This window comes from Thermobia domestica, chromosome 15, assembly GCF_964235325.1.
Source record: "Thermobia domestica chromosome 15, izTheDome1.hap1.1, whole genome shotgun sequence".
Lineage (NCBI taxonomy): Eukaryota > Metazoa > Arthropoda > Insecta > Zygentoma > Lepismatidae > Thermobia > Thermobia domestica.
In genome coordinates this window covers 154235732-154261263 of record NC_137468.1, presented here as the reverse complement: position 1 = coordinate 154261263, position 25532 = coordinate 154235732, and the positions used below count along the sequence as shown (strand labels likewise).

At 34.7% G+C, this 25532-nt stretch overlaps 1 protein-coding gene across 4 annotated transcripts in view; it reads right to left on the bottom strand.

The window, feature by feature from the left end:
* The window catches only part of LOC145671309 (DNA-directed RNA polymerase I subunit RPA1-like), a 267751-nt gene that overhangs the window by 76429 nt on the left and 165790 nt on the right, over positions 1-25532 (bottom strand). For all 4 annotated transcript variants that reach the window (XR_014128501.1, XM_081740285.1, XM_081740284.1 and 1 more), the window contains 3 exons: positions 22365-22549; positions 17681-17942; positions 4963-5243 (listed from right to left, as the gene is read on the bottom strand). Coding sequence is in view for 3 of the 4 variants with exons in the window: in XM_081740285.1 (XP_081596411.1) it covers positions 4963-5243; positions 17681-17942; positions 22365-22549 (728 nt within the window). In the remaining variant the exon portion in view is untranslated. The remainder of the gene's footprint in view (positions 1-4962; positions 5244-17680; positions 17943-22364; positions 22550-25532) is intronic.

Below are 25532 nucleotides of genomic sequence, written 5' to 3'. Positions count from 1 at the left end.
GAATCGGTAAATATCTAAAAATTGGCAACTTTTGGCCAATATCAATGGAACGGTAAGTCATAGAGAGGTGATATTGGTGTTAATCAATACCTAAGAGGAAGGTAAACAATTTGGTACCGATATTAATTAGTTGGACAGTGGCCACCGGTTACTATTTGATACCAAAATAGATATCATCCTCTTAAGTATTGATCAACGTCAATATCATCTCTCTACAGCTTATGGGTTCCGAGATATGGCTCCTTAAATAGCTAGAAATTGGCCATCTTTGGCCAATATCACGGGAACGGTAAGTCATAGAGAGATTATATTGGTGTTAGTCAATACCTAAGAGGATGGTACGCATTTTGGTACCTATATTAATTGGTGGCCACTATACAACTGGCCATTGGCCAAACCAGTGGCCAATTGGCCAGTGGTAATCGGCTACTATTTGGTACCAAAATGTTCACCATCCTCTTAGGTAATGAACAACACCAATACGATCTCTCTATGACTTACGGTTCCCGAGATATGCCTCCTTAAATCTCTGGAAGTCGGCCATTTTTTGGCCATATCTCGGGAACGGTAAGAGTGACGCGAAAAATTTAATCACTTTCTCTGGTAGTTTTTGAAGCTCTATCAAATGCACGGTTCAAAATTGAAAAATCGCAAATAACAGACAGACGGACAGAGAATTCAGTAACGAACTTGAGTTCGTTGATAATGAAGTAATAATTAAAATTAAATAATGAGGAATAACTGTGAACATGAATGTCAGGTTTCTCTTTGCGATTTTCCAAAGATTTTATTTTCCAGTGTAACATTTGCATATTATTATGTTAGTCTATAATGCCATATTTTCGTTATCGTGTATCTTAGACTAGAATTACCGTGTATTACAATAAATTATTGTATTTACCAGAAATATCTACCAAGAAAACAATTCGAGATATTGCAACTTGTTATTTGAAGAAGGCAGATGCTTACTGACACGGCAGTGACTCCACTTAGAACCAAACGAGACAATTATGTTCGCATTTGATATGTTATAACTAGACGAATCCCGAAGTTATACGTGTCATCGGGCGGGATATCGTGAGTTACAACATATTCAACGAACTTTAAAAGTTTGTTACTGAATTATCTATGTCTGTGTGTCTGTTATTTGCGATTTTTTCAATTTTGAACACTGCATTCGACAGAGCATCAAGAACTATTTGAGAAAGTGATTAAATTTTTCGCGTCACTCTTACCGTTCCCGAGATATTGGCCAAAAAATGGCCGACTTCCAGAGATTTAAGGATCTATATCTCGGGAACCGTAAGTCGGAGAGATCATATTGGTGTTGATCAATATCTAAAAGGATGGTAAATATTTTGGTACCAAATAGTAACCGGTGGCCACTGTCCAACTGGCCAGTGGTTTGGCCAATAGCCAGTTGGCACCAATTAATACCGGTACGAAAATGTTTAGCATTCTATTAGGGATTGATTACCAGCAATACCATCTCTCTATGTTTTACCATTCCCGTGATATTGGCCCTTGGTTAACTGTCTACTGGCCAACTGGCCACTGTTCTCCAGATATTGGCCAAAAAAGTTCGAATTTCTAGATATTTAAGCAGCCATATCTCGAGAACTGTAAGTCATAGAGAGATGATATTTTGCTAATTTTTGCGAAAAAGAGAAGAAGGTGCGGATAAAAAGATTTACTTTTACATCTAGGAACAATGACAGTTATCCTTTCCGCTCCACATCTCCATTCTTTTTAAATTCGTTCTGGCAATGCTCTTGGAGCATTCTCAACTGGTTTGTAATATAAAAGCTACAAAAAATTACCTGGTAGAACAGTTTCAACCGAGTCATTTGTTCGGAATCGGTTGGGTAAGTGGAAAACTCGGTGAACATGTATCCTATCATTTTCACGGGCACACTTTTTTGGGGTAAAAAAGTTTGCACCAGGGTTCCCCGCAGGGTCCCAGACGGGGTCCAAATCAAGAGTTTCAAATGGCAAGGAGCGTTAAATAGCACATCGTTTGAAAGCTTATGTAAAATGAAGGAAAATGGAGCAATTCTCGACTCTCTACGACAACCCTGTGCAAAATGGCGGCGGGTCAAAATGTAAACAAAAACTTAATTGAAAAGTCCACGGCCACCCCTATAAATCGAAAATGGTGAGATAAATGTAAAAACAGGAAAGGATGTGTGGCATTACGAAATCGAGCTAAAGGGAATTTCACAGTGAATATCAAGCTTCAGCTCGAATTAGTGAGAATCTTGACTAGTGTGATCCTCATTGAGATCAGCGAACGCGTGCTCCATTGAGGATAAAGAGCAAGTCACGGTGCCCGAGTGAGTCACGGTTGCAAAATTACCAATTTTACTTCTTTCTTTCTTTTCTTTTTTTCCTACTCGAATGCGTAAGGTTTATGAACAGTAGAAGTGCTTGCTAGAAAGACCTTAATTAGCATGTGCTTGAATTATCCATAGGAACTTCTTAGATATCTAATGCAACTTAGGTTCGCATTTTAACAATTCAGGTTGTAATTAAAACCTTGAATACTAAGCAGATGAGCACGCAGAATGTTTTGTTGGGGTGTATTTCTAATACGCAATTAATACTTCGTAAACAAATACAAGTCTATAGTATCTGAAGCGGCTTGAGTTGGATTGAATGAAAACGTGAACATGTATTAGAACTGCACAATGTATTGTTAATTATCATGAACTGGAATAATTAGAAAAAAATGGAAGCGCGCCTGATGAGCACCAAACATCAAAATTTCACAAGGCATGGTCAAAGTTCACACCTCAAAAAACAGAAAAAAAGATTGCCTCATCAACTAACCGTTGTCTTGTCCAAGTCAGTTGCTTCTTGTCATTGTGAAATTTCGTGCAAGTTAATCAGAATGTTGAAAATTTCCTACATTTTAAATTTATTTATTATGTACTGATCAGTCAGAACATTATGACTACCAACCTACTATCGATACAAACCCGTCCAGGCGATATCTGTGTCACCTGCCGACGAATGCCTGCTAGTCAGTCACACGTACGGTGCATGCAGATCAGTGAGAGTGCTGGCCGTGTGTAGAATGGGGAAGGCGCGCGATCTATCTGAGTTTGGCCGAGGGCAGATTGTAATGGCGCCCGGAGACTCGGCAGAAGAATTTCGGAAACTGCAGGACTTGTCAGGTGTTGGAGGAGTGCTGTGGTGAATGTCTTCAACAAGTGGCGAAACCAAGGGGAAACGACGTCCAAACGTCGAAAGGTTGGGCGCCCCACCTCATTACAGATGTCGGACGTCATAGGCTGGGCAGACTGGTAAAACAAGACAAACAGCGAACTGTGGCAGAACTAACATCATACTTTATTACTGGGCAAAGTACAAGTGTATTTGAACACACTGTGCACCGAACACCCCTAACGATGGACCTCCGAAGCCCATGTCTCATCTATGTGCGAATGTTAACACCACGACATCGGTAACTACGACTGAAATGAACACATGACCATCGTCATTAAACCTTGGCACAGTGGCAGAGCGTTGCATTGTCTGATGAATCCCGATACCTTTTTCATCATGACGATGGGAGGGTGCGAATCCGTCGTGTTCCAAGGGACAGCTCCTTGACACCTGTACTGTGGGACGGAGACAAGCTGGCGGCGGCTTAATTATGCTCCGGGGAACATTCACGTGAGCATCCATGTGTCTAGTGGAGCTCCAGCAAGGCACCATGACGGCCAAGGCGTATCACACACTGCTTGCAGACTACGTACACCTCTTCATGATGACCATCTTTCCCAACGATAGTGGCATTTTTCGAAAAGATAATGCACCATATCACAAGGCCATGATTGTGATGGAGTGGTTCGAGGAACACAGGGGCAAGTTCCAAGTGATGTGCTGGCCGCTCAACTCGCCGGACCTGACCCCTAATCGAACACAGATGGGATGTAATTGAATGTTACTTCAGAGCGCATCGCCCCTCCCCAGAATTTACGGGAATTAGGTGACCTGTGGGCAAGGGCGCCGATCCTGGGGGCCGAGGGGGCCCGGGCCCCCCATTGTATTTATGAGTATACAATATTTGGCATAATTTGAATGCAATTTATCTTAAAATCCTCATATATATGCCTTCTGCATCTGAATGGGCCCCCCAAATTTACAGGAAAATCGGCGCTCTTGCCTGTGTGTACCAACCAACTCTCTCCAGTGACCTTTCAGGGATCATTGCGTCCATGCCAAGACGCGTCGCCATTGTTATCCGTGCGAAAAGTGGACACACTGACAATAGGGTAGGTAGTCATAATATTCTGGCTGTTGTGTGCGTATATTTTAACTCGTACATTTTGTCTCGACTCGAATTTCGAGACGTCTCGTCTCGAAATTCGAGTCGAGTCGAGACAGAAACTGTCAAGTCGAGACAGCAACATAGTTTCGAGTCGAGACAACATTTTCTCGAGACAGGCTTAAATCTCGACTGGACTCGACTCGTGCGCATCCCTAATTACAATATGGATTCAGTACGAAATGAATACGGTTCATCTTCGATTTTATCCCTCTACTGCAACCGAAAGTGATAGACATCAACTACCACTTCTGGTTTTAATATTAATCTCTTTAGAACAAAAACACTACGAAACTGCGAGAAATGTCTTTTGATATGGATTCAAAGTCCGAAGAAAGAACAGGCTCTATCCTTGATCTTACCCTCTATTGCAAGCGGAAGTTATAGAAGTACTATTACTGTTGAATATACATAGTTTCAAAGTCTACCGTAGTTTCGCTCTATGATAAGGAATTCGTTTGTTTTAAAACAAAAGAGAATTTCAATGACAAAATTTGGATACTAAAATTTTGCAATTTTAAAATCCTTCGGCAGAAAATGAATAAGCTAGTTTTCGAACACTGTTCCACACCTTATAAAATCAAGAGGGAACTAGAAAGAACTATTAAAGAAATAAAATAATTAAATACCAGGATTTTTCCCGTTTCTCCAGCTCTTCTCTTACGAAAATATTTTCAAGTATATCTGCTACTGTCACTTTAGTTAATTTCACTTTCAGCTCTTCTGCTGCACTGTTGTCTTCTGATATGTGAAGGAGAAAAGGGACTTCTGAGCTGGGCGTTTTTATATCCTTAGAGGTTGCCGTCAATATTTCCTTTAGTCGAGGGATTCCTAGCGTTACGTTCATTTCACCTCGACCAGCGAAGTGAAATGTATTCAATGTCATCTGAGTGGATGGCTCACCAATAGACTGAAATTACAATACATACAAAGTATAGTAACAGAACAAAATAGTTTTACATATTTGAAGTGCAACAAAGCCAATTAAACATAAAATAACAAAATAAGTCTTACCTATCGTCCTTTCCAAGGTTAAGAAAATACAATCAGACACTTCTCATAATAAAAGGAAAACTCCTCAGTCTGTGCGTCTTAATAATAAACAGTCACGGTAGTAGATATCGCTATCTACTCTATCGCTTGCCCGTTTGGAGCTAACAGATGTCGCTACCTGTGTTATTGGGTATTTAATATTATACAGCCAATTTGCCGATTAAAAACTATTGTAACGATTTTACTGCAACTTAAAATTTGTAAACGGACAAAGGCAGTAACCGTATTTAGCATTGAGCATTAATATTCATATATAGTATTTGCAGACCTAGAAAAGACTTTTGACTGCGTGAATTGGGAACTGTTGGAAGTTCTAAAGAAAGTTGGGTTAGAATTGAAACATCGAAGACTCATAAGAAACTTATATATGAACCAACAAGTAAGTGTTAGAATAGGGGAGGAAATGAGAGAGGAGACTGCAATTAGAAGGGAGGTTCGACAGGGATGCTGTCTCTTGCCTACATTATTTAATATCTCCCTAGAAGAGATAGTGAACAAGAGCCTAGAAAATGAAGACGGCATTTCAGTAGGAGGAAGAATGATTAGGTGTATATGGTTTGCAGATGATATGGCACTTGTTACGGAATCTGAAGAGAAAATCAATAACATGTAGAAAACTTGAGGAAGGGCTGTGAAAAATATAGGATGAAAATAAATGTTAGAAAGACAAAAGCCATGGTGGTTGGAACGAAGGGGTCGGTGTCAAATACACAAGTAGGAGGAAAAAAAAAAAGAGAACAGCTGACTAGTTTTCGATACCTGGGTAGTATTATTACTATCCATTTCATAAAGATAGGCCCCTGACTTCGAGGTGCTGCTATGACGTCCAGTCAAAACTTATACTGCATTGTCGTACCTCGTTGGAATTGTTGGAATGTTGTCTTTTCAATACTTAAGACATACAAATTTTCTTTGTACTGTATAATGAGAAAAAAAATAGAAATTAATGAAAAAGTGCGTATTTTTTCGTATTTTTTTGGTAAATCAATGTTTGTAGGACTATATCTCGAAAAGGAGTTAACATGAAATAATTTCCTGTGCAAGATATGTAGATGCATATATTACCTGCAAGTTCTGAAAATTTCATTACTCAACACGTAGTAATTTTCTTGTTATTCAGCAAAAAGTGAGACATCATTATCTCTGAATTGCGGCGGTGTATTAACAATCTGAAAAAACTTTTAGAAAGATCTTAAAGTAGCTTTTTCAACCAAACTGTTTTGACTTGTTTTAAAAGATAAACAATCACAAATATGACATTATGATTTTCTTTGCTTTGCGCCCTTCGCTATCGCAGTTTATACGGAGTGCTACGTTGCCACATTTTTCTGACGCGTATACACTCTCAGCCGGACGGGTATTTAAACTTGTTACGCACTGTCCGTCACTTTTTAGAGATATTTTAAAAATGTAATGTCTCCACAGATTTAAACCAATTTCTTAGAAATTAACAGGATATACAGTAAATGTACCAAGTGTTCAAAATTAGAAAAGCGAACTCTTATCTTGTTTGGATTTGCATGTGATGGTCCTCGAAAATTTGTTGCTTTTTGTCAGTTCTTCACTTATTGCACGCTGTACAAAATACACTTGCACAGAAACAAAAACACGCACAAAGTTTATTATATGATACAACTTTAGTTGATATGTAATATTGAGTTTACACTTCACAGAAAATCTGTTTTCAGATCTAAGAGCTCCAAGCTACATTAGAATCTGCCTTTGAATAGGAATGACGCGTTTTTTTTTTTTTTTTTTTTTTCGGTGCAGCCTCAGGTTTACTTGAAACAGAGTTACTATCTTGTTCACTCCCGGATACGCCACTGAGCACAGAATAATCAATGTTTTTACTATTAATTACTAACTCATAACCGTCTGAGTCAGAGTCATTCATCAGCTCTGCAATTTCATTATCGCTAAACATTTTGCCTCTTCTTTTTGTAATACCGCCGCTCGTGAAGAAATATCCACTTTTTTTTTTTTTAAATCAAAAAGCACAAGATATACTCACGAAAATATAAATGCCCGTTCGTCCGTCTCATTGCAATGAACCCATATGATATGAATGCGTGTGTAAGTTTTTGACGCCTACGAACCGAAGGGAAGTATTGAAGACTTAATCAGTGCGACGTGATTAGACGCAAATACAGCCCTCGTCACCTACTCATTGCATTGTTTTCTTTCGTTGAAAGAAAACAAAGGACCCATTCTGTGTTACTGTACATTCGGCAAGGGAATTGATCGCAGAACTTGGGTGAACACGTGATTGCCAAGGCACATTTCTTTTTAACCTTTAACATGTTCGTAAGCTGTAGAGTGTGTATACTGATAGATCTTGAGGTAGAAATGGAGCAATTGTTTATAAATATTAGGGAAGATAGCAGGAGCAGCGATGAGTCAACAAAATCATGACGAAAGTGAATGAAGTAAATAGATTAAGAGATGAGTTTTTGGATGTGTTACTTCAACGTTTTATTTCGATTACATTGAGATGTGTACACTCATGTCCAAAATTATTGTCGCATATCTATAACTGTCTTCTTGTAAGAATATAATTTGATAATGATTTTGCAGGGTACTTTTAATACTGATACTATATATAGAGTCGGGAAATGTATATTTGTGGTAAATTTCATAGGAAAAGAATACGAAAATTAGCATGAGTAAAACAAAATGTTGCTAAATGGATAAGAAAATTTTAGTTTCGTTTTATTGTTCTTATTTACTGCTCTTTTGACATGAAATTTTCCACATAGCCTACATGTCTTTGCCGATTATACACATACTAACATTATAAGAAATACCAGGCGAATTCGTTATCAAATTATATTCCTACAACATATTTATAGACATGCGACAATAATTTTAGACATGAGTGTACATGCATTAATGTTTTTATGATTTGTAAAAGGTTATAATAAATACTTTTTCCTATTACATTCTTATGAAGTAGGCTACGCGCTACAAGCTTCCTGAACGCGACAACACTGCACGACAGCGTTGCCGCACTTCCATTTACTGTATGCTGTTTCTTCATATAAGCGCGGGGAATTTAAAGATTGGGTTGCAACATGGCTCACCGCCTTACGCAGAGAACATGTTGAAGTAAACATATTTTTTAAAAAAATAAATACTCTACCAACTAAACCCTTTTTTGTTAATAGTTCCAAATATTTGGAACACTAGACTTCCAAATTTTCGAACAGTATTTTGTACGTTTCTCTACCTACCATGGTAAAGGAGATCAGAGCTTCGCACATTTGTTTTAATTACACAAAAAATATCAAGTGATGAAAATTGAACTTTTCACAACTTACAGTTAATGGATGCATCTACATATTGTACACAGGAAATTATTTCACGTGATCTCTTTTCTGAGATATAGCTCTATAAACATTGATCTACCAAAAAAGTACGAAAAAATACGCACTTTTTCATTAATTTTTATTTTTTTCTCACTACATAGTACAAAGAAAATTTTTATGTCTTAAGTATTAAAAAGACAACACTCCAGCAATTCCAACGAGGTACGACAATGCAATATAAGTTTTGACTGGACGTCACGGCAGCACCGCGAAGTCAGGGGCCTATCTTTATGAAATGGATAGTAGTAAGGATATGAAATGTTAACGTGAAATAAAATCAAGGATAGGAATGGCGGAAGGAGCCTTTAGGAGAAAGAAAAGGCTATTTTGTGGGATTTTCAATAGAGTTGATAAAAAGAATTATAAAATAATTCATGTGGAGTATTGTACTGTACGGGCCAGAAACATGGACATTACACAAAAATGATGAAAAACGACTGGAAGCTTTCGATATGTTGGTGTGGAGAAGAGTGGAGTAAATTAGATGGGTCGAGCGAGAAACGAATGAGAGGGTGTTAGAAATGGTAGACGAGAAAAGAACAATTTTAGATATTATTAAGAAGAGGAAGAGAAACTGCTTGGGACATTGACTAAAAAGGAACTGTATCATGAGGAATGTGCTAGAGGGTATGATGGCAGGAAAAAGAGGGAGGGAGCAAAGTAGACTACAATTAATGGACAATATCAAAACAGAAAAATCGTACGTGAAGACGAAGAAGTTAGTGGAAGACCGTGGTGCATGGAAGTTTCTCAGTTGCAGGAAGTGACCTGCCGATAATGGCAGAATACCTATGATGAGAATGACTAATATTTGTATAACCAAATACTTCGACACTCAATAACCTTGGTACAGAGATGGTTTAGTTACTACAACCACTTTCATTTTATTCATGGGTGCAGGATAAAAATAATATATAATGTATTCTTTAGGCTCCCACCTATTTTGATGTGTCGCCCTTTGATGTTGGAGCAGGCCGAAGGCTTGTGAGAGACAATCAATACATTTAACGCAATTACCTGTGCTCGTCATGGCATTGAAAATAGTTTCAAAAAAATGACAACGGAAAAAGTATCAAAAAAGTAAATGTATTTTTACCCAAAATAATACAATATATTTACCTTAGTACTTATAATGAGCATGGCTACATGCTTGAAGTGTCTAGGTATATTATCTTATTGTATCTCTTGCCTTCGAAAATAAACAAAGGTATATATATATATTATTGTGTTAGATCATATGATCAACTTTTACCTTGAAAATTTAGTACAAAAAAACTCAGCCTAGAAACATACAGTCCCTTTCAAGAAATGACCACAAATTTTATTTAAAACTATTAGTTAAAAACTAACTTCATTAAAAACTAAATACACAGGCTTACAAAAAGCACTAGAGAGAAACGAACCATATAAGCCTTTCTTAAAGAGATCAATAGACACTAATATCAAAAATTTATCTAGTAAGTGTCATATTTTATAAAATATTGAAGTTTACTAACTAAGTCTTTGATATTATATATTCACCATATTTGCTTAATACACACCAGCACCTGGATAGAAAAAAAAAAAAAAAATAGAAGTCTATTGATTTGTACAATCGCCTACAACCCCTATCTATACTTCAAAAAGGTATTTTAATTGTTTCACATGACTAACAAACTACTATTAATTGACATATACAATAATATTATTTTGAAAAATATATACATAAAGAGAAGAATTTACAAAAAAAAAAAAAAAAAAAAAAAAAAAAACTGAAGATCATGACTCCGCTCCCCAAAAAAAGTCAAAATAAGATATGAGTGTGAAAAAGGGAAGAAAAGAAAAGAAAGCTAAATGCATTTCCCACTAATATTATTTTTATTTCTGTAGTCATATCAAAGTGGTTCTATATTGCTAGAGTTGCCATCTCTTATACATTTCTTTCATAATTTCTCCAATCTGTTAGTATTTAGATTTGCAGATATCCCTTAGGTATTTCATTTATAAATATTGTAAGTTTACACGTGTCTCTTCATAAAGCTTAGCTCACGAATCTCTGCCGCGATTGAAGCCTACGAAGAATTTCCTCCAAGACAGATACTATTGAAGTAACTTAAGTATCTGTCTTCGAGGAAATTCTTCGTTAGTGTCAATCGCGGCAGAGATTCGTGAGCTAAGCTATACCATGCTGGATGTAACCATGTGTTTCTACCCCACCCTTGCTTGAAGTAAACAAACACTACAGACGAAAGCAATAAAGAAGACGTCGTCCATCATAGACAATATTCGACAAGTGACGCAGAGGCAAGTTATCAGCAACATTTTGGTATAAAAAAGGATAACACTACAGATGACATCAATCTCACCCGGTTGATCAAACCACCAACTCTCTAAGCCGCCCGGTCATTCGGAGGAACTTATCCTATATGCTATAAGACGCATGGTCATTGGACTCCTCTAAACTTAAACAACAAACCTACAAAGATTAGAGGAAACTTGTACTATTTGTCATATATTGTATTCAAGAGGATAGCTTTTATAATAAAATGTGATAGGAAAGTCTGAACTCCCGTATACCATGTTTTGCTCTAACCTATAGACAAGAAAACATTGCAATATACATAAATTTGATGCTGAAAGAATATTTCATACTAACATCAGAGGAATTTGCCAGGAACGTTATTGATAAAAATTCAACTAGATTCATAATTGTGTTCAAAATTAAGCACGTATATCAGTAACGGAAACTACACCTCATTAAAAATTGACGAAATACCTATTAAGAATACAATATAAATGATATTCGGTCAATCACTCAACAAAAAAAAAAAAAAAGTATTAAATTTTTCACTGATATTACGAGAAGCAACGATTTAGACATTTATAAAGATTAAAATGCTTAACATTTTATTGATATAACGTCTTGTAATAATGCCCTAACTGTTACAGGAGGAGAGGAAAAATGGAAGGTCAATAATTCGAAGAATATATAGTATTAGTATTAGCTATAGTATTAGCTCACTAGTATAGTGCAACATAAAATACAGGATTATTATAAATGATTGGAGCGATTTCACAGCTGTATAATAACTGTATTACTGTATACTGTATATATTGCGATATATATATATATATATATATATATTTATTTATTTATTTTCACACACACAGAAAAACTCAAAAATTTTTGTTAACAATTACAAATGTTCGATATGTGCCCCCTTAGTGATTCGACACATATCAAGCCGAAAATCAAATTCTTTCCACACTCAGCGCAGCATGTCCCTACCAATGAGTTCAAAAGCATTGTTGATGCGGGCTCCAAGTTCTGGCAGGTTTGCTGGTAGAGGAGGTATGAACAACGAATCTTTCATATAACCTCACAAAAAAAAAAAAAAAAAAATCGCATGGGGTTAGGTCGAGAGAGCATGGAGATCATAACATGAAATGCTTTCTCGGCGCCTGTCGCCATCTTGCCTCACTGCTCATTGATGCGCTCTCGTAGGAGAAATCTGAAGTACACCTGCAAACAAAACTTTTTGAATTTTTCTACGTTACTGTTGAGTTTTGTTACGATATCTCAATTACTAGAGCTGCAGTGAATTTATAAAATCGCTTCTATCATGTATAATAACTCTGTATTTCTAACAGGAACTGGGAATAAAAATGGTAAGCTTTCTACCTGTAAGACTAACAATACCGTTTCTTTATTAAGATCTTCTGTTTATTATTATTACCATTTAATAAAGTAGTTAAAAACTCACTTATAAGCATTCTATGACAGTGTCGATAACGACAAAAAGTTTCAATGAATTGTCGTCTTCATCAGTGTAGAGAGAAAGACTTAAGCTGCTGAACAAATCACATTATCAAGTTATTTCAATACAGAAAACAAACGAAAAAAAAAAAAAAATCATAGAGACGGAATGTGTAAATGTTTCGAAAGTATATGCATATGTCAAATGGTTCGATTCAGGATTTCTTAAATTGAAGAGAAATGGGAATATGATTAAACCTGCACTGTACAAAGAGTACTCACTTTTGGAAGAGACAACTGATACTACATTTAAAACATTTAACTGATGTGTACACATACCGAGGAATAAATAAACAGGTAGCAAAGTTTTGCTTCCTCTTAGAAAAAGTAGTGCACTTTGTCTCTACTGCGCTGATGAAAACAAAAGTGGTTCTTTGAAACTGTTTGTCATCGTCGACACTATAATAGGACAGTATCTATGAATGATTTCTCACATCAAAATAAGAAAAAAAAAAAAAATAAAACAAGTTTATATGGACCTGTGGTCGGAAGTACATAGTTTCGTAGTAATAGGATGCCGAAAACGTGACAAAATGAACTTTAAAAGTCCTTAGTTCCACTACTGTAGGACCGATCGTAGTCCGGTCAAAATATCACTGAGGAACTAGTATGTAAACTATTCAAATATCAATCTTTCAGAACCTTCGGTACTTGCACAGTCAGTTTTTAGAAAGACTGTTTGGGAATACTTGTTCACTTTCCACCTACTTCTCTAAAAAATTGGTATGCAAAAACTGAAGCATTCTTAAATATGGATATTTAGATAGTTTACATACCAGTTTCTCAGTGATGTCTTGACCCGACTACAATAACTCTCATAGTAGTGGAGCTATTAACTTTTAAAATTCAGTTGTTTCATGTTTTCAGCACCCTATAACTCCGAAATATCCACTTTTCAGCACAGGTCCATATGAACTTTTTTTTTTTTTTTTTAATTTGAATGTGGGGAATCTGTTCCCAAAATATTGTGACACAGTTTTGTAACACCCTGTATATCTGCTTTATCTATTTATATATATATATATATATATATATATATATATATATATATATATATATATATATATATATATATATATATGTATATATATGTCTTTAACTATGAACATTATGAACAATTAACTTTTCTGCAAACTCATTTTTCATCTTGGTCTGTTCTCGTGATGTCATTAACATAACTGATCCCTAGCTTCATCTAGATTGATCACATGTAATTCAAAAATATGATTAAAGGTGAAACAGTTTGAAATTTTGTATATATCACAGAATGGTAGGGAGGTTTAAGACACTTAAAATACAAAACTAGAATTCCGTACTCAAATTGCCAAAATGAAATAGCTATTAGCAAGAAACAAATCATTCAAATTGTATTACTTTAAAAACGGATTTACTCTCTAAACAAGAAAATAAAATAATTTTAAATGATCAGAAACAAGAAATTCGAATAACAATCCAAGCAACTTGGTGATGATCAGGAAATTGCTTTTTCGAGTAAAATATTAGTAACTCCACTTCGTATGTACCTTTTTAATAATATTTTGTAATTGAAATAAACTTCTATAATTCGATTTATGAAATAATTTGAAGTCAATTACTTTCATGTCTCATAGTTTATAAAGCCGAACGGGTCTATTAGAGAGTAAGGATATTTTTTGTTTCTTTAATACAAATATCCTTATTAGTGCCAATATTTTGCATTTCATGTTTATGAAAAATAATAAAATACTAACGTGCCTATTACATTGTTGCATTACAATTCAACAGATGGAAGAAGTAATTATTAGGTTTCTTTATACATTTGTAATATTAATTCTTTTTTGTTCTTCTTCTTTTCTAAATGAAGCTATATCGTATTTTGGCTTTTTTGGTGAAGGGGTCATGATCTTAAGTTTTTTAATTGTTCTCTTCGTGTATATATTCTTCAAGATGATTTTGGTTTGATTTTGAATTTAGTGTCACTTTCAGCAGCGAGGCTATATGAGACGTGGACCTACCGATTAACGTGGAATCCGAACTACATGAGCTCTCGCCGGGAATCGAAGTTGGGTCTCCGACGCCAAAGACGCGTACGCTAACCGTTTTCCAAGATGATTTTATTGTATGTGTCAATTAATATTAGTTCGTTGGTCATGTGAAACAGTTAAAACACATTTTTTGAACTATAGACAGCGGTTAAGCGATTGTGCAGTCATTAAGAAATCAATAGACATCTCTCTTTCTTTATCCAGGTGCTGGTGTGTATTAAGCAAACATGTGAATACATAATATTCAAGACTTAGTAAACGTTAATATTTTATAAAATATGACACTTATTAAGTAAAATGATGTCATTGGAGTAAAGAGACCAGTTTAAACATGTAAGAGTTTTGCCACATAAAGTGGTAAGTCTTGAGCGCCAAGTTGTCGGGAGGTTTTTTTTTTTTTTTTTTTTTTTTCAGCAACTAGAAAATTGGGTTTGGTATTAAACCTACTTATAGCGGAGAATCTTATCAAGTATACCTGCAAAAAGAGTGTGTGAAGAGCTATTGAATATCATTTCAACCTTTCGACAGCCAGACTACCGAATGAGTACACTAAACCTGTAATTATTTCATCAGAAAGACTTGCAGATCATCGCTCACTTCTTCCTTCCATTCCTGCAAATCATCATGCACATTTCGATACTATATTTACTGATCAAGAAAATATGGATCACAAACCAGAGTAAGAAGAAGGAACAGCAGTGGATGATGATACACTAAATTATTACTGACATACTACTGGTTCCTCACAGTACAACTCAACCTGGACAAGCGCTTAATGATCTTTGGCATGCTGAACTGTATACTTTTTGTGTACTAATTTACTCATATTCATTTTATTATTTATTAATATTTAAAAAAAATATTTATTAATATTAGTTAAAGTATTTCTTGCAAAATGCTAATTTTACAAGAAAACAGTTTTGATTATAACAAGCGTAAATGCATACATTATTTTTTAAAACAACATTGTATATGACATTAGCCTTCAAAAACTTTACATTTTAAAGCATAGCATTTTACAATCGTAACTTACAGTATTAATGCGTTAGACTCATATCTGAACACTTCTTAATGTCTTTATCGATTATTTTCATATATCATGCTTAGCAAAACTTTAATCGCATTTTCCTCAAAACTAGCTTTTGGCACATACGACTTTGCTATTCTAACGGCCTAATAGCCTTGATGTTGGAAGGAACGCTAAACTATAATCCAACCAACCAACCTATCTAGTTACGAAGGTTAGACTATATTATCTCCGGCAAAGCACTGTGAGCCTAAATACCAGAGCTTGATTGGGTTTCACTATTTCCTGCTCTAAGAAATGTTCTTTTAAATTTTACTTTCGTTTCCCTTTACACGGTTATGTTAAAAAAAACGTTCACTTCTGTTTTGAAAGCATTTAACTCACAAGCGCATAGTATATTTCAACATTTTTGGTTGAAGTACAGGTCTTAATAGATATAGAGAAGATTGAGTTTTGTTTGACTTAATTCTACAGTATTGACATATGCAAGTTGTTTTTCAATAGGTGAGTTTTTTTTTTATATATATATATATATATATATATATATATATATATATATATATATATATATATATATATATATATATATATATGACTATACTTTGAGATCTCATATTTGTTTATATGCAATGCAGCCCACTTATAATGAATTTCAAGGGACCAACACAATGAGCTCTTTATATCTGAACTTCGTTATGAACAAACTCACGTATTTTTCCGAATTATAGAAAAAAATAAAGGATTAGATAACAAGCAGATACATTTAAAAAAGAATATAGTAGTATAGCATTACATCTGAAGATAATTTTATTAATTGATTTGTTATCTAGTCTATCATACACACTGTATTGCAGTTCTTCCTACCTGTTCAAGTACGCTTGAAGAAGTTTGTAATTTTTTTCTGAATTATGTGTTCTGCCACTGTTCGTAGCACCGCAGCTTCCACTTTCTCAAATGTCCGAAATGCATTGTGCGGCACCGTGTTGCTATACTCGAAAAGATAGCGTTGAAAATTGTCCGAACTTTGGATTGTTTCTTTGGAACTCATGGGTTGTTTCAAATTTTCCACTTCTCCCTCATCATCGGTATCTGCTTCATCTCCCTTCACTTTTGTCTGAAGAGATATGGCTTTCCTGTTGTTTGCCATCTTTCAATCTAGCGATGCCCAAACACAAGTTTAAAAAATCAGCTTGCGGTGTGTTCCTACCTTATAGCTACCAAAACACGCTCCTTACTTTCTCTTTGCGTCTAACACAGTGAGCTCCAGTGAAAACAGAGATTTATATTTAATCTCGACCTTGAACTCTGGTGGACGCGCATTCCTGGAAATATCTGCACCTGGGGCGATTTCTGCTGTCATCCAAGTGAGAGAGGGAGGAGTAAGTCATGCTTGGCTTGCACAGCGACAATAGCTATACAAACCAATTTTGTGGTACCTGAGTTTTCCACGAGCAGAAGAAAAGAAAACATGATCCCGTTCTGAAAATTTCGCTATAAGCGGTCTTTACGGAAAATATTGTTCGCAATATACGATCATTTCTTCCATGTTTTGAATAGGCAGTGTGACGGGGATTTTATTTATGTACGTAATATCCAATAATTCGCTATTTCCGAGTTCGTTTTAAGTGGGCTGCATTCATTACCATAAAGGAAAAATAAGAGTCACTCTCAGTACACTCTCATGTTAACATTTGTACACAGGATGACAAAGATATATTAGCTCTTCACGTGCATGGAAAGTATCAGATCAGTACTGTAAATTGGCGAAGACAGCAGAAAATACACACTCAGTTTATTTATTTATTTCACATATGCCACAATATTCCTCTTCGACCAACAGGAGACGAAGAAAAATGAGTGATAATAGTGATACAGGCAACACGAGTGGTTAATAGTGAAAGTACAGGCATGTATGAGTAATTATCGGCAATTACATAACACTCATGCCCTGAACAGGATTCGAACCCAAGACACACATGCCTTGCAACCGTCACCATAATGTTTTGAACCGTTCAATCATGAGAAGCGGCAAAAGGAATCTAAGAATTAACTTTAAATTTTTTGCATGATTTGTATGTTTACCTGTGCTGCCAACATTCCAACTGGTTCACCCGCTGGGCATAAGGATTCCATGCATTTCAGATACATCATGTCTTCATATTCTGATTTTTTAATCTTAACGCCATTCTTCAATTCACCATCTAAGCAGACAGTAGAACCTAAATTTCTCTCTAAGTAAACATTCATTAATTTTTCAAGTCTTTCATTTATTGATCCAAAGGTAAGGTCAGGACGAAAGTTCGCTTGCACTGGGTCTGGACACTTAGCAGCGCTTTCTTCAAATCTGGAAATTATTATTTAAAAAATAGGTGTAAAATGAAAAATAAAATTAGAAAAGAACGAAACACATTAAATTTCCACATGAATTTTTTGTAACAGGATTTCAGTGTTTGGAAAGCACTTTACACGCATTAGAATATATATATATATATATATATATATATATATATATATATATATATATATATATATATATATATATATATATATATATATATATATATATTTAAAAAATATGTTTAGCATCTGATACCAGAAGTCATCTCGAAAAAAAATGAAATGAAATCTTTAGTTTTACGTTCCACGATTATGCCGGTTAGGCTAAAGGAGACGGTGATTATGAGAAATGAATGAAATGGTGGAATGAAGAAAGTGGGAGGAGACAGGAGAACCCCGAGAAAATCCACGAGCACGGTGTTTGTTTGTCACAAAGTCCACACGGCGCGAGCTGGGATCGAACCAGGGACCCCAGCACCGGAGGTGAACGCTCTACTACTGAGCCACGCGCCCCCAGAAGTCATCTCGAGTTCGATTACCATTGATGGCTACAGAATTTATTGTGCTGATCCAAGATACAGTGCCCCTGGACGCTTCACAACTACTTTTCTACTATTTTTCCCTTTCTTTTCTTCCTTTCCTCTTCTCTCCTTCTGACGAAGTGTTTAGCGATATCGTTTATAATGTACTTTTCTTACTGTATGTGATTACATTATCACCACTGTCAGTAAGTAAGTCATTTTTCATTTCCACTTGGGGATTTCTTTGTTTCGGATAAATTTCGTAAAACCATAGTAGCTGTTTTCAGTTGCGTCAAAGTATGCTTCCCATTAATACAGTAAAACCGCCTTCAACGGACCCTTTATTTAACGTAAACTTCTCTTAAACGGAAATATTTCACGGTTCCTTGAATACAGAGGCGAAAGACGTATTAATTTTCCTTCATTAAGCGGAAACTCTATTATGCGGACAACAGAAATCAAAAGAAGTTTTTAACGGAAAACTTTAAGTTACGATTGCATTATCTAGAAAGTTTTTAGACATTCATTGAGAAGTAAGATACATATATACAATAAACTACGTTGTTTGTGAAACAGATAATGATGTGCAAACCGAAACAGACACGACGGATGTATGTAGATGACTTAATTGAGAATTATACCAAAAATCTGAAAGGAGAAGAGGAGGTAGAGGAAGAAGAGAAATATGGCATTCAGCTGCAAAAAGAATATAGGGTAAAGACTTATCAAGATGCTGGTAAAACTATAAAGGAACTGCAACAATTTGCCTTACGTCAAAATGACAATGACATATTTAGTGTGTTTTTTCAGGTTAAAGTGTTTGTGGAAAGTCGAGTAGCCATGAAGAATGTGTACAGAAAACTCTCCTTGACTATGGGGAAAATAAAATTAACGTGTGTATAGTATCTTTTTCTGTTCATTGCAAGTTTTGTGTGTATTAACTCATAATAGAAATAACTACTGTAAATTAACTAAGGTACGCACAGCATGTTATTTTATCTTGGTATGTCCGTTGTATACATGTATATTTTTGCATAGGTCTACCTTCGTTAACTGGAAACCTATTTTTAACGGAACTTTTTGCAAGCCCCGTTCGATACCGCTAAAGACAAGTTTTACTGTATTTAAATACTTATTTGAATCATATGGAAAAATCGAAGCCCAAATCCATATCGTAGATTACGGAAAATATGTACACTCATGTAAAAAAAAATACTCTCGCATGTCTATAAATATGTTGTTGTAAGAATATAATTTGATAACGAATTCGCCCGATATTTCTTGTAATGTTAGTATGTGTATAATCGACAAAGACATGTATGTGGTAAATTTCATGTCAAAAGAGCAGTAAATAAGAACAATAAAACGAAAATGAAACTTTCTTGTCCATTTAGCGACATTTTGTTTTACTCTTTCTAATTTTGGTATTTATAAATCTTTTTCTATGAAATTTACCACAAATATACATTTCCCGATTATACACATAGTATCAGTATTAAAAAGTACCCTGCAAAATCATTATCAAATTATATTCTTACAAGAAGACAGTTATAGATATGCGACAATCATTTTGGACATGAGTGTACATATTATCCGAATATTCCTTTTAAATACTTCTACAGTAATGTTCAAGATACTCCAGTATATACCTCTCTTATAAGGTGCTGTTTTCCTCTGTGTGTTAGGTGGCACAAAACATAGGCATATATTCATTAAAAGTACCTACCCCAAATGCACCCAAAAATGTGAACGTTTCAACAAAAAGTTGTTGACTTTTTCATCGATTTTTTCTTTTTTTTTTTTTTTTTTTTTCTAATTGACGTTATCTATAGAACTACATGCCGTATTGATAATCTTCCAAGTAGCATTACTTTCCTTACTTCTAGGAACCTTCCATAAAATTTCCCTTGTACCTATATATTCTTCTTCACTGGAAGTAAGAAAATAATATTTGGAAAAAGAATATCGACGAGAGATTGTTTTACAGACAACATTACTTTTCTAGAAAGATGTGTACTGAAGAAGGCAACAACTGTTTGCGGAAAGTTCACATTTAGATAATTTTGTGTGCTTTTGGGGTAAGTACTTTTTAGTGTATATTGAATATGCATCATGTTAAATCAAACGGATATATTGTTTGTTTCTTTAAAACTTTTCTCGTAAGCTCCAGTATCAAAGTTTACAACCTGCTAGTTTGCGTAAAGATATTTAGAAAGGAACTTGAGTGTTCGATTTTTTCATCCTGACTATAATCGAACTTCTCTAGTCTTTTAACTGTTAGTCCTTATTATTATTATTATTATTATTATTATTATTATTATTATTATTATTATTATTATTATTATTATTATTATTATTATTATTATTATTATTATTATTTCTTTTCTAATCCTTCATTACTATATTAATAGTCTTCTACTTAACGATTAAATCCTATGTACCTCTTTTTAATTTGGACTTTAATCATAGAGGGGAGAAACTATTAATTTTACACGTTTGTCAATGTCCTAACACACTGCAAGGGAAAAGGTCGATTTTAACCTCATCTTCTATAATTTGAAAGGGAGTAATTAAATTTGAGTCTTACTTTTATAGAGATCAATTTAACTGCCAAATTTAAAAGAGGATCCTCTTTCGATTGCAACTATGCAACACTCGTATTTTCTTGGTTACTCATAAAGCTAACTTCATCTTTAAACGTAGGATAACATTTATGAATGAAATACTGAGTCCCCTATTGTCTACCTAACGTAAAAGCAACAAACAAGTATAGTAAAAGTAAGATAGTTAGTCCCTTTCCTTTAGTTCAAAAGATTACATGAACTGGAACTAGTGGACTGAAATGAAAAGACAGATGGAAAATTAGGTTTACGGATAGCATAATTGAGTAATTATGATTTCGTTGTCCAAACATTCACTTACACATTTAATATTCTTCAGATCTAAATAATTCGGCCTTCTTATACTATCAAGAAACCTTATCCTTGACGAAGTTTTATCGGATCAAAAGATCCAATATATTTGATTCAAAAATTTTCTTGTAGGCCTTATATCTGGAGAATTACACACATTAAAGCTAAACACAAACTATCACTTAACTCTGTATGATGTGCTTATTACGCAAAAAAATATAAAAATTCTATTTGGGGCCCTTCAAAAATTGTGTGGCCCCTGATCCTAGATCCAATATATTTCAATAAAAAAATTCTTGTACGCCTTATATCTGGAGAACTACATATAGTGTAGCCAAATCCAAATTATTACTTAACTCAGTATGATGTGCTTATTTCGTAAAAAATACGAAAACTCGATTTAGGGGCCGTTCAAAAATTTTGTGACCCTTGATCCAACATATTTCAATCAAAAAATTTCTTTTACGCCTTATATCTGCAGAACTACACATAGTGTAGCCAAACCCAAACTAACACTGAACTCAGTATGATGTGCTTATTCCATAGGGAAAAAGAAATTTAGGGGCCGTTCAAAAATTTTGTGGCCCCTGATCCAAAAACTAATTATTGGTCAAGATCACAATCTTTTGATCCATTTTTGGTTTTTCTAAAGTTCCTGTTTCCTGCAGCTCTCAAAATGTTAGTCAAATTAGTATAGATATGACAAATATAAAATTATACTAAAAGTTTTAAAAGCTATTTTTGTAAGATGGAAATGTCCAGATATGTCAAGTTCTTGTTATAGGACTGGCAAGCAGCATTATTTATTCAAACACAACAAAACAATTACAGTACATATTGTAGTACAGCATGGTGTGCTCAAAGTTTTGCTGTGATCAGGTCTTAACAAGAAAAATATTTACAATAGAAGTTACATAAAAATGTATGTAATTCAAAAGTTAGTCCTCCTTTTGGAGTACTGGATAAAGGATCAAACAGTACAAAACAAATGCTCACGGTTTTCTTTTTCTACGACCAAAATCAGACCATGTCGAAGACAATTCGTTTGCAAAGTTCCACCGTCCAGTACGGGTATCATGTGTGTAGTCTTTTTCATCATTAACTGATGCAGAAAATGCTGCAAAACCACTCATTCTAATCTTCTGTGTAGGATCTCCATGTTTCTCTGTCCACTGCCTCCTCTATGAACAAAATAAACATACATAGAGTATTTCAATTTGATTATATTCTGGATGACATACGCATAATACAAATAATACAAAATTATACTTAGCACAATAACATGTAAATAATTATGCACAGACGCTTCACTGAGGGACACGAGAGCGTTGATGATGATGAAAGACCGTGTCGTCCTGTAACAGCAGCAAAAGAGAGAAATGTGGCAAAAGTGACTGACATTGTCCAGAAAGATCGCAGGCTCAGCATTCGAATGATAGCTGGCATAGTGCACATCGATAGAGTCTGTCTGCGCAGTTCTGCACGACCATTTCAACATGTGCAAAGTTTGCGCAAAACTAATACGGAAAAAAAAAAAAAAAAAAAAAAAAACACGCAGGACCAGGATTTCTGGAACCACGTGTACAGTGAAACAATGGAATTCCTGGAAGGAGAACCGGACTTGTTAATGAAAATCGTCAATGGTAACGAGACATGGATCCCTCAGTATGATCCTAAAAGAAAAAGGCGATCCATGCACTAAAAAACTCTCATCACCGCAAATGAAAAAGGTACGCAAAAGCAAATGAAAGTGAAGGTCATGTTCATTGTGTTTACAATGAGCATGACCTTCACTTTCCTGACTAGGCCTGCTCATAATTGAATAGGTACTATCAATTCAGACAGTAATAAGCAGTATTATTAGCAGGTATTAGTGAACCTCCAATCCCTCTTGTGAAAGAACAATGAAGATTTGTACGTCACGACAATGTTCCTTCGCATGCTGCTTTGACCGTTAAGTAGTTTCTGGCAGTTAAGAAGACTCCAGTGCTGGAACACCCACCTTATTCCCCAGACTTGGTACCGTGGGTGTTCCAGCTTTTTCGAAAGTGAAATATGTTTTCAAGGAAACTTATTTTCAGACTATGGAAGAGATGAAGCAGAAAATAACAGTGGTACTCACGACGGTGACATCTGAAGATTTCCATAACAACTACTTCCAACAATGAAAACTTCGTATCCAAACATGTATGGAGTGGGTAAGGGAGTATATTAACAAGGATAACCTTTAATTTGTAAGTTTGTGACAATAAACTGTACTCTTGGTAAAAGTTTCTTTATTTTTTAGCCAGACCTCGTACAGTCGAAACTTCCTTTCCTTAAATAAATTCCTGGCGACCTCCGTGACTGATATTAAAAATGAGCGGATAAATCAGAAGTGTTCATTTTTGATTACACGATTGTCGATAAGCTTTTGTCGTATTAGAAGTTAATAGTTATCGTATAACTGTGACTGACAGTGACTTTTTACCCTAAAGCAATTTAAAAATTAAATCTAATCTAATTGTGATGAGCATTGTATTCACTAATATGTGAGAACAATAGGAACGGTAATTTGTTACATGCCAATAAGATGGGAATTTAATTCCATGTCAGGCGATTACAGTTCTGTGAAATATTATATATACTCAATTACATGATACATACATAATCTTAACTCTTGATAATTTAAACTTTTTAAATATACAATCTTCAAATACGAAACTAACTGAAATTACATTACTCTGTTTCATAGCTTGGAAATATGTTATATTAATTTTTTGTGTTATTGCGTAAAAAGACGTATTTTAAAAAGGATCTCCTAAATGAATATGAACAAGTGACTATCCAATGAAAGTGATCCTGATAACAATAAAAAAGGTCTTCCAAGAAGACATTCAATAAATGAATATACAGAAATCCTTGAAGAAATTTTTACAAATTATGTACTCCATAGCTTTCTCTCCCTTTTGTCCTTCATTTATTCGTATAAATGTTCCAGAGTTGTGCTGGTTATACAAAAGCAACAAACTACGAGAAATATGTAATGATCTCTGGAAGCGTAATTTTTCGAGCTCCAGTTACCTGTAACAACTTGTTTCTTGTTTGGCAGGAGCTGAGAGTTGGTAAGTATAGATTTAGGTCTTTTGTTTGTAATATTATAATTTTGTAAAACTTCTGCACAAAATTTTAACTAGCCCAGCGTATCTCAACTTTTTTTTCAACTTCAAGTCATTTTATTAACCAGAATATTCTACAGACCACTCTACATTTCTCCCCTTCGACAGGAATTTTATCATTCCATTTTAAATACTTTGAGCATTTACCAGTATACTTATACTTTTTAAAACGGTATTGATTAAAATCACTTTAATTCTATATTGGTATTAATAGAGTAGAAAATATATATTAACTCTTTTCTTAATATTTAAAGAATTTCAAGGTCATTTCATAATAATACATGTAGATAAGCTATTTGAATTTGATAGTCTTACCTTGTTCAATTGAATTGGTGAGTTGAAGAACAGTACATGTTCAAAATAAGCCCATATACTTAGTATCAAAAAGTAATTGTTGAATGCATAGAACAACACATTTCTATTGATTGGCATATTTCTCAAGTTATTACGTGATTTAAAATAAATTTCATATGTAGAATAGCATAACGTAATTTTCTTGTTGAAATACTTATGACTAGTACTATTAGACTAGTGATTTAGGACTAGTACTATTCTTACTTTACTTTGAAACCTGAACGACCAACTGGAAAAAACATGCAAAATGGAGATAAATAAAAAGGAAAACCAAAGTGATAAAGTGTAGAAGAGCAGGACAGGAAGAGGCAAACGTATGGCTAGAGTGAGAGAAAATCGAAGACGTTAAGACGTTCCCCTATTTAGGAAATCTAATATCCTCGGATGGAAAAAGTGGAAAAAAAAAAAACGCAGAATAGCGCTGGCAAAACAAACATTCAATAGGAAGAAAAGGACTGCTAACATCAAGAAATGTATCGTTGGAGGTTCGAAAACGATTTCTCAATATCCACGTCTCTGGTCTGTAAAGCGCCTCCTCCATACGAGAGTGTAAATAAAAGCTGAAATATCCAAGCTGGAAGCGTTTGAAATGTGGTGTTGACACAGAATGCTGTGCATATCATGGGCTGAAAGGAAAAGGAATGAAGACGTA